Here is a 10,159-nt window from a genome sequence, read left to right as displayed (position 1 = left end):
GAGTAGTGCCCAGCAATTGTGCCAAGAAGGCAAGCACAAAAGGAACAATTTGTGTGTGTGTGTGTGTGTGTGTGTGTGTGTGTGTGTGTGTGTGTGTGTGTGTTTTATCCATGGATTCAAGGGAAGCTGGGAGGGGGCTGGTAGTTCAGTCTGATTCCCAGAGCATAGCTAGGATAGTGAAAAGCTACACACAACAGCTTACCACGGGAGTCAGCAGGAAAACAAGGCAAGAAATGAAATACTCACCTGGACACTTAGCACATAAAGGGTTGCCTATAGCAGCAATCCCTGCTGAGGCAGCAGCTGATGTCTTATTTTATAGGCAAGGGGTGACTGACTGGTGATCTGCAGCAAGAGGCATACTGCAGATAACATTCACATGGTACTAGGCCAAACAGTTTATTAGAAATAATTTCAAAGGGCTGTTGCAGAAATACAGTTACATTAAGCTAGGCACAGCATTCAGGGGGCCGATGTATGAGGATCAAGAGTTCCAAGCCAGCCTGAGCTTCAAAGCAAGCTATTGTTGGAAAACAAAAACAAAAACAAAAACAAAAACAAAAACAAAATATGAATGTGGCTAACTTCCCCCACCTGACCTCCTCCCCTACCCAAAATCCTGTACCTGTTACAGCATTAAATTTCATTTACAGAGGAAGCTATACAGGGTGCCTTACTTACTAGTAATGCTAGAATTTATCTTAACTTAATGGCTTTCATCCTCTTTTACATAATGTTCACTAACATTCATCTTAATCTAGCCAAAATGAAGTGAATGAGAATCTTTTAAATAAATACAACTTTATGTGAAACTAAAATTTTAGAAATAATTAAGCATTTAATATAAATATTCACAGGTACTGACTTCTATAGGGCAGCCTAAGAATAGATGTTTTCCTTTAAGAATACATGTTTTCCTTTAAGAAGTTCCAAAGAAGCAACTAAGGAACTGGGCTCCGGCTTTATCATGTGCAAAGAGGCTGTTAAAAGTTTTGATTTCTGCCATTTTTAAATCTGTGAGATACATAAAATTCACTTTCAATATTGTAAGAAAACCATCTTCATCTCAGTGTTCTTTAAATGTTTGTTGTAGGTCCTACATATAGGAAAGCGACACTACCGTTCCACAGAAAGAAAATCAAGGAGCTATTTCCCAAGTCTTTCCATAAGGAAGCCATGGTGACTCAGTGACTCAGCACTCTAGAACTTATTCCAGGACTCTAGTTCTACAAGCGCTAGCACGCCACAGACACCAGTGAGCAATCTGCCCGAGCTCTAAACCTGAAAAACAAAGGCTGCTACGAAATGATGTGACCGGGCCAAGAGATGGCTGCCACCAAGACAAAGCATGGGGGTAACATCATGCAGAAAAGCAACAAGGGTGACCTCATTACCCAGAAGACGTGTCTGATGCACCAACCCTTACAGATGTACACTTAATTCTTTGTAGAGCCGAAACTCAGTTGACTAAGTTGATGATTAACACAGTCTAGAGACTTCCAAATGCTATTACCAAAACGAAAGTCAGCATGAGGACAGCCGCGCTACGCTACACTCACAAACTCGGAAGTAGGATGTCTCTTGACATCCGACCCATGTGTCCTCATCCTTCAATGTGTCTCCAGTTGGACCCTCTTCACAGTTCGTTTTCATCCATTTCTGAAGGAGAACTTCTGTGGGTGAAGTATGAAGAATACATCCCATCCTCTGGTATGGGATTCTGTGTTGGCCAGTTGTTTTCTTGCAAGAGAGGTCTTGAAGACATGATAAATTGAGTCTCAAAAGATTCCACCGACTCTCCGTCTTCCTTCTGCAACAGGAACTGATACTCTCCGAACCTGAGCATACACTTGTAAGGCAGGTCCATTTTATTGAGGTAGCCGAGCTCCTGGTTGTCTACCATCAAACTGGTTTTCTTGCTCATGTTTTTTATTTCAAACGAGAGAACGGAGCTGTTGAACTGTTTAAACGGCTGTAAAACAAACTGAATTCGGGACACCTGTTTGTCCTGAAACGTATACTGGCACATGTTGGAATTGCGTCCAAATTTCACCACTTCAATGGAAGGAAACTTCTCTTTGCTGCAAAACCTTATTGATTTAAATATCCCACTTTGTTGGCCAGGATGGTAAATGGTCATCTGGAGACAAGTGACCGTCTCCTCTGTATCAGCGTCTTCAAAGGTGGACATGACGCTCCCCGGCCTGCAATGGTCAAAGCATGCGGTTAGTTCAGCCTGTACTGCCCTCTCAAAGAGTGTGCTCAAAATGCGGTAGGGGATCCTATAGTAAGAACAATACTAGCCCTTTCCTCTTGCTTTGTTTCATTTCTCCTTTGCCCAGTCTTATAATGTGGACGGTTATGAGATTGCTCACAGTACAATGGTGTAGGGGAAGCAGAGGGAAGTCTCACTCCTTTCTCATTTAAATAGTGATGTAAACAAAAAAATATGATGGTTGTAATTAAAAATTAAATCAAGTATGTGGTGGTGAGAAGTTAAGGCAGAAAGATCGTTAGTTCAAGCCCAGCCTGGACTACCTAGTGAGACTACTAAAGAACAAATTGGTTTGGGTTTTAATATCCTCAGAGGAGCTATACACAAATAAAACCTACAGTCTATTAATTCTATTATAACACGATTAACTATAAATTGTGAACTCTTTCTAAAATAAGAAACTTAAAGGTTATAAACACAGGGCTGGGGAGATGCTGCAGCTGTTAAGAGGTTGCTCTTCCAGAGGAAAAGCCTGCTGAGATTCCTAGCACCTACATGGTGGCTCACAACCTTCTGTAATTCCATTTCCAGGGAATGTGATGCCCTCTTCTGGCCTCCTTGGGTATTGCATACACATGGTGCACAGACATACACACAAGCAAAACATCCATCCGCACAAAAAATAAAAATATAAAGTAAAAAAATTTTAAATGTTAAAATTAAAAATAAATAAATTTAAATGTTAAAATTAAAAAATAAATAATTGCAATCGTATCACCTTATATCATTAAATTAAATTAATTTATATCAAATTAAGTCTTGAATTTCTAATAGTTTTGCTTTGACATTACGTTTTTAACAGCTCCCGAGAGGCTACTCACTCCCATAGCCCTTGCTGGTACCAGAACCCACCTAGACTTCACTATACACCAGAGCACTATAGTACAAGTGGGAAGGGATGCTATTTACAGGATTACAACAGAAAAGAAATTTTCATTTCTTAAATATTCCTGAAGCTATCTTGATACAGAACTACCATTTTAAAGAAAAACTAACAGTTTTAAAAACATGCACATATCACTTAAAAGTTCAAAAAACATTCAGAAACAAATCTCTCAATTCCAATCTTTTATCTTTCTGCTCTAGAATGAACCACTCACTATAAGCTGCCTTTAACTTTATAAACATGTTCTCCACACAAGCATAATTACGTGAACATGCACACATGTACATGTATACACACACACACACACACACACACACACACACGTTACTCTACAGAGAATAATTTCTCTCATACAAATAGAAATACATTATATTCCACTCTGGACCTTGATTGCTCCATGTATATTGGTAGTTTTTTGTTTGTTTGTTTGTTGCCGTAGCCACATACCACCTTCCACCAAGTGTGGTGAAGGCAGCACTCATTAGCTGCTGACTGTCCACTGCGACCTCTGAATGACCCTCACTTGTTTGTGTAGTTGGATTCTATCTGCTTATGTTGATTTAGGGCTTGGAAAGCAAAAATCTTCAATAACTATTTTGAAATGGCATTTTAAGTTTACGTGCATTGGTATTTTGCCCGAATATCAGGGTATCAGATTCCCTGTAAATGGAATTACAGGCAGATGTGAACTGCCATGTGGGTGCTGGGAATTGAACTCAGGTCCTCTGAAAAAAGCCACCAGTGGTCTTAACCACTGAGTCATCTCTCCAGCCCCCATCAATGAGGTTTTATAATTAAGTGAAATTTATATTGGTACTGGGGTTTTTTGTTTGTTTATAACAAAGCAAAAATAGGTTAATATTAAAGTCCCATCTACCTTAGACACTGATATCAAAACTATCATGGTTTGAAAACAAAAGCTGCAACTGTTTTCCAGGTCCTTCTATATCCCAGCCTTGTACTCTACTGTTTTTCTTGACAGGGTGGTTTTCTTGATAGTGGTTTGAATGGGAATGGTCCCATAGACTCCGATGTTTCAATATTTGGTCTCCAGTTGGTGGAATTGTATAGAACTGATTAGGGAGTGTGGCCCTGTTAGAGGAGGTCTAGAGATGGAGGGTTTTGAGGTTTCAAAAGCTTACTCTGTTCCCAGTTAATTCTCACCGCTTGGCGGTTTTGCTTCAGTGTGAGGTGCCATGCCAAGCACCCTCACCTGCTGCCATGGTCCTCACGATGAAGGCACGGACTCTATCCCTCTGAGACTGCAATCCCCAGCTAAACTCTGTCTTATATATGGAAGCCTAGGTCATGGAGTCGCATCCCAGCAATAGAAATGAACTAAGACCGAGTCTCAGTATCTAGGCCACTTCGTTCTTCCCCCTCATACCCAGGGCTGTCTGCTTTTCAGACATTATTTTTCTCTCTTTTACAAAGTTGTGCTGCTAAAACCAAGCTGCATGTATTTATCCCATAAATGACCGCCAAGCAAAATGTCTTTCGTTAACTTAGACATTAATCTTTAACTTTTGTTTTGTTTTGTTTTGTTTTTTTGAGACAGGGTTGCTCCGTATAGCTCTGGCTGTCCTGGAACTCACTTTGTAGACCAGGCTGGCCTCAAAATGAACTCAGAAATCCGCCTGCCTCTGCCTCCCAAGTGCTGGGATCAAAGGCGTGCGCCACCACGCCCAGCTAATCTTTAATTTTAATTTTTCATCCCTATCTCTTGGACTTTATTGCAGTACACTGAGCAAGGTAAGGTAAGAGATCCTCCAGTGTAAGTTAGAAATAAATAAATAAAAACCAGCAAAAGGGATCCTCACAGTCTCGGGCCAAACATGGCAAAAACAATTGAAACAAAAGCCAGCAAGAACTAACTACCATGCAGTGGGTGGAACTGACTAAACCAGTTTATGCTGTCATTTGAATACACTTTCATTATGATGATCGAGTCTCATGATTCAAGAAGCAGACAGCATGAATGAGAGTAATTACGCTACGTTATGCAATGATACAACTAGCAATTTATTAAAAAATTATTTGATGTTTTGAATCTTGGGAGACATCCACTTCCCATCTATATTCCCAGTTTGTTTAAAAGATGTATACAGGAGCCGGGCGTGGTGGCGCATGCCTTTAGTCCCAGCACTCAGGAGGCAGAGACAGGCGGATTTCTGAGTTCGAGGCCAGCCTGGTCTACAAAGAGAGTTCCAGGACAACTAGGGCTATACAGAGAAACCCTGTCTCAAGAAACCAAAAAAAGAAAAAAAAAATCTATAAAATAAAACTGAAAGTAAGAATGTCAGGATAAAATGAGGAACTTGGAAAATGGCTCAGTTGGTAAAGCATTTGCCTTGCCAGTTGGAGGACTGTGCCTAGATCCCTGCCAAGTGAGTTGCGCTCCCAGCCCCCAGCAGATGCTTTCCTGTGCGAGAGACCCTGGGTTCACTCTCGCTCAAAGGTCTTTCTCTGGGGCAGAGAGAAGGATTAGAGGGTAAAGGTGCTTTTGCACAAGGCTGGTAATCCGAGTTAAGTCTCTGGAGCCTACATAGAAACTGAGAAAGCTAGCGGGGCGTGGTGGCGCATGCCTTTAATCCCAGCACTCGGGAGGCAGAGGCAGGCGGATTTTTGAGTTCAAGGCCAGCCTGGTCTACAAAGTGAGTTCCAGGACAGCCAGGGCTACACAGAGAAACCCTGCCTCGAAAAAAAAAAAAAAAAAAGAAGAAGAACCACTATTCCAGTCTGAGTGTCAGAGTGTCAGAGGTGAGTCCTTGTGATTCTTGAGGCTATGCTATGTTACTCCACTCTAGGCTGAGAAACTCATTCACCTCTCAGGAGGATGAAATGGCCACAAACTCTGACAGTTAGAAGGGTTTCTGCTTATGGTGCCTTTCCTGTGTCAGGCAGGGTGCTGGGTCCTTTGCTTGTGCCATCCCAGCTCATCTTCAGAATAGCTCCATGAACGACCCCTTTACAGGTGAGAGAGATGGAGCTAGGTAGAATGTAAAGAGTGGGTTCCGCTCCAAAACAAGGTGCCAAGGCCAGGGTCCAGACCCCAAGGCACTGTCTCTTAGCACTCCACAAACTGCCTCCCTTCCAGGGTTCACAGTTATACTTTGCAAACTATAGAAGTTAAGAGAAGGAGGGGGCTCAGATGCATGTGCTATAGCCAGCGAGCTGTGAACCTGGACCCCACACCACTGTTAAGGAGGGAAGTGTGGCTGCCTGCACTGCCTCATAAGAGGATGTGAACCAAAGCATTGGCTTGCTGCAAAAGCTGATCACCCTTACTCCTGCATAGGAGCACAGGCCTACCATTCACTGGCAAGTCTGCTGGTTGGTTGGAGAGTGGAGAAGGCAGATAACTAATCTGTTAACTTCCAGAGGCCCAAGGACCTTCTACAAAGTAGCTTGAACCCTTGGCACTTCAGTATTCAGTAGAAAAACAGAAATGAATAATTAACATAACAAATTTAAGAGTAGTAGTTGTTTTTTGTTTGTTTGTTTGGTTGGTTTTTAAGCCACTGGTGTGTAGAGGCTCAACAAAAGTTTTTTTAATTCTGCTAGTTTTAAATACCAAATACACAGAAGGCCAACAGACTGCAGTAGTAACCATGTTTGTCTTGGGAAGGGGAACCAAAGGGCCAGGAGAAGAGAGATTTCTCAGGGCACACCAGGTACAGGAAGATCTGTTCAAATATCTAACAATTTTTTTTTCTTTACAAAACCCATAAGCCATCATATTTTTGTGGAATAAAATAGAATTAGCGATAGTAAAGTATCATTTGGCAATGCGTGTGTTACACAGTATATTACTCTGTTATCTGACATCACAAAGTTGTCAAACATGAACATCTGGGGAACAGTAATAATCGGTTAACAAAGAAACTATTATAGAACAAGGAAAGAGAGGAAATGAAAAGCTACAGACAGGAGCCAAAGGCATGGCTCTTCACCCCCCCCTACACACACACACACACACACACACACACACACACACACACACACAATTCCTCCAACCCCCCCCCCCCCAACTCTCCAGGCTTAACCCTTTGCGTGCTGGATACCAAGATGCACACACTCACCTGAGAGTCTTCCAGTGGCCACAGCTAGATCAGGACTCCTGAGCCTTGTCTCCTCTCCTGGGAGAAAAAAGAGGGGTCTGTGTCGGTGTGTTAGGTACACCGCAGCACTGACAACCCAGCTGCGCACGCGGGACAAGCTGCTCCTAACTGACCCCTGTGTCCTGTGAAACCAGTGAAGGACTACCGGGCTTTGTTTTTGCACAAGGCTGATTGGTTGCAAATACCACAGATGAGAAGCTACGCAGAGATGTTTTTACTAAAATGAGCCAGGTGTCCAAACGGTTTAAAGGGAAGTTTGCACGGCTCCCCTGGGTAGGGGTCACGCATGCCATCAAGGTTTCTCACGTTTTTAGAATTTGCTGTAAATGGAGGTTCCTCTGAGTCGATATGCTAGCGATTGTGATTACAAGAAGGGAGTTTTTATTTTTGCAAAAAAGCTTCTCTTCTTGACAAACACCCGACACCGAGCTGGCAGAAGGGGAAGAGAAACTTGGAAGAAACAAAAGATAATTTTACTCTCTTGCCCAACTCCCTCAGTTGCCATGGCCCCACCGGGTGTCTTAGAAGACATTTGTCCGCGAATTTTACACCAAAGCAGACCTGCACTGCCGACTCAGCAGCCTTTCTGGTTCCCAATCTTTCAGAGAGAGTGGGGGCAACCAAGTACGGAGAGGAGAGCGTCAGGCAAGCTCAGCGCTTTCCAGCGTTGGCGATTCTCGCTCTGCCCACCCTCCACTTCTTATCCCCACCCCGGCCCCACTCCCCTCCCTGGCCGCGGACCCCCCACGGAGCCTCTCCCAGCAACCGGATGCGAATCCTCTGGGAAAATTGGAAAATCCCGGATCACAACGACGCTGGGCTTTCCTGTGACCCGGCTACGGCCGGGAGGTGGGTCTGGAAGAGGCTTGTGCACTCCGGACTGGGATATTTCCCAAGTTCAATAACAGCATGTGACGGCGGGGGACCGGGATGTCGGCTAGTGAGCCAGAATGCACAAGCGGCATCCTTCTAGTTTCCGATTGGATGAAAAGTTTGCAAGAATAGGAGAGGAAAGACATACACACACACCGCTCCCCTCCCCCAGTATTGTTCGGTTCCTCCCTTATTTTATAAAGATCACGTATTTCATAAGCTTAAGATCGCGCTGGCTATATATTTTTTCAACCTTTCCTTAGTATATAGTGCAAGACTGCCTGTAAACCAAGCCAAGGAGAGAGAGAGCGAGAGCGAGGGAGAGGGAGAGGGAGGGAGGGAGGGAGGGAGGGAGAGAGAGAGAGAGAGAGAGAGAGAGAGAGAGAGAGAGAAGCAGGCAAGCGACAGTCCCCCACTCTCAAGCTAAACAGGTGACCAATAGGTACCTGGGGACTTGGAGGTCCGTGAGTCTTGCGGAGCCTTCTGGTGGAAGCCTGGGGATAGGGGTGGGGGTGGGGGACCGTCGCTGCCAGCGCCGTGGGAGCTCGAGGAATCCGCAGGTCGCTGGTCCTCCCACGCCACCGAGCCTCCCACGGGCGCGCCAAGAGCGGCCTCGCGCGAGTGACCTCGGCAAAGCCCTTGCCGGGAGGAAAGCCCCGCAGAGCCAGGCAAGAGGCTGCCGCCGCCGTCCAGCCCTTTTCCACAGGAAGCCCTGCCCCCTGTCGCCTCTCTGAGGTCTCCTGACTGACCGGGTTTGAGTCGCCGGGCACCCGGGGCGACCGCACCTTCTCCAACAAGAGGCAGCTCTAGATGGCATGTGACCCGGGAGCTGGGCTTTGAGAAGAAAGGAACTGGGTCGGTTCCAGATTAAGAGCTGCTGTGGGGTGGTGGACCAGCAGGCAGTTGGAGGACTCGTTGGGGACCCTAAGAATGTGCGCCTGATCTCGGGCCTTGGGAGGCAGTGGCTACTCTCTGCTCAACCCGAGGCGTGGGGAGCGGATGAGAGTCCAGCCAGACAGGATTGGAACCTTCCTCGGGATGCTGCCACCCTGCGCACAAGCCGTCCAGAAGCCTCCTCACCTGTCACTTCCGGCTAACCAACCTTTCTTCGCCCAACACCTAGTGCTGAGTGGTGACAGGGGCAACAGCCTCGTGAGGGTCTTTCAGAGGACCGACTGGATACCCGGACACTAATTTCCGAAGTTCAAGGAGGTTGGGATGGAAATACAGAAGGCAGCTGTGGAGAGAGGTAGGAGAGGGCTTCTATTTAGGGAGAAGAGCGATGGAGAGCAGAGCGAAGAGAACCAGAGTGACTGTAGAAGTTGCCAAGGATGTTCTAGTTGTCCGTTCCGTCGTCCCCTCTGCTTGGGAACCTGAATAGCAATTCCCACAGTCTTTCCATGGAAACTGTTTATTTGTCTGGACTCTGTCCTTAATGTCAGGGGAGGTAGGTCTTTTTCTGGGACAATAAAATGATGTGGCTTCTGCACTGTTGTCAGTCTACTGGAGGGCCTCCCCCCCCCCCCCAATTCTGCTGGGAAGCCTCGGCTGGGAAAGGACTTAAGTACATTTAAGTGAGGCAGATTCCAGTAAGGGATGTAATTTCGTTGGTTAATGATCAACGTTTATTATTCCTTCTTGGAAGAAGAGACAGCCACGGAATCTTCTTTCGATTGAGCTGTATCAAAGCAGGTACAAGATAAGACATTGCCAAGTGATTGTGCCAAATAAACCCAGGCAATAAAGTAACATAAAAATCGGAGTTTCTGCTCTCAGATCTCTTTCTTGTTAACGGTTTTCTTTTTAGACAAGGTTTTGTCATGTAGCTCAGGCTAGCTTCCAAGTCAAGACCCTTCTGCCTCCTGTGAATCCTAGCGTCATGATTGTGCTCCATCTGAACTCTTTAATCTTCAAAGCTGAGTTGAAGAACATGTGAAAAAAATGTGACGAATAAGGGAGTAATAAAGTGATGGACATGGTCAAAGTGCATTAACACAAGTAGAG

The 10,159-nt window shown here is 45.1% G+C and overlaps 1 protein-coding gene across 5 annotated transcripts; it reads right to left on the bottom strand.

The window, feature by feature from the left end:
- Positions 1 to 378: 378 nt before the first annotated feature.
- On the bottom strand, positions 379 to 9,898 carry Tifa (TRAF-interacting protein with forkhead-associated domain). Of its 5 annotated transcripts, XM_006501236.4 has the most exons (4): positions 9,236 to 9,898; positions 8,602 to 8,989; positions 7,244 to 7,300; positions 379 to 2,204 (listed from the first exon to the last, which is right to left on the bottom strand). In XM_006501236.4, the coding sequence occupies exon 4, from the start codon at positions 2,189 to 2,191 to the stop codon at positions 1,637 to 1,639; it is 555 nt and encodes a 184-aa protein (XP_006501299.1). In that variant the 5' UTR covers positions 2,192 to 2,204; positions 7,244 to 7,300; positions 8,602 to 8,989; positions 9,236 to 9,898; the 3' UTR covers positions 379 to 1,636. The 5 variants fall into 5 exon arrangements, with proteins under 5 accessions (XP_006501299.1, XP_006501300.1, NP_660115.1 ...); XM_006501237.4 differs by lacking the exon at positions 8,602 to 8,989; NM_145133.4 differs by lacking the exon at positions 9,236 to 9,898 and having other exon boundaries at positions 8,602 to 8,901.
- Between the last annotated feature and the right edge of the window lie 261 nt (positions 9,899 to 10,159).

Source organism: Mus musculus, chromosome 3, assembly GCF_000001635.26.
Source record: "Mus musculus strain C57BL/6J chromosome 3, GRCm38.p6 C57BL/6J".
Lineage (NCBI taxonomy): Eukaryota > Metazoa > Chordata > Mammalia > Rodentia > Muridae > Mus > Mus musculus.
This window is presented reverse-complemented; position numbering and strand designations above follow the sequence as displayed.

What these genes read in the sequence shown, in the direction of transcription:
- Tifa (XM_006501236.4), bottom strand. Translation starts at nt 2,191, where the DNA reads ATGTCCACCTTTGAAGACGCTGATACAGAGGAGACGGTCACTTGTCTC.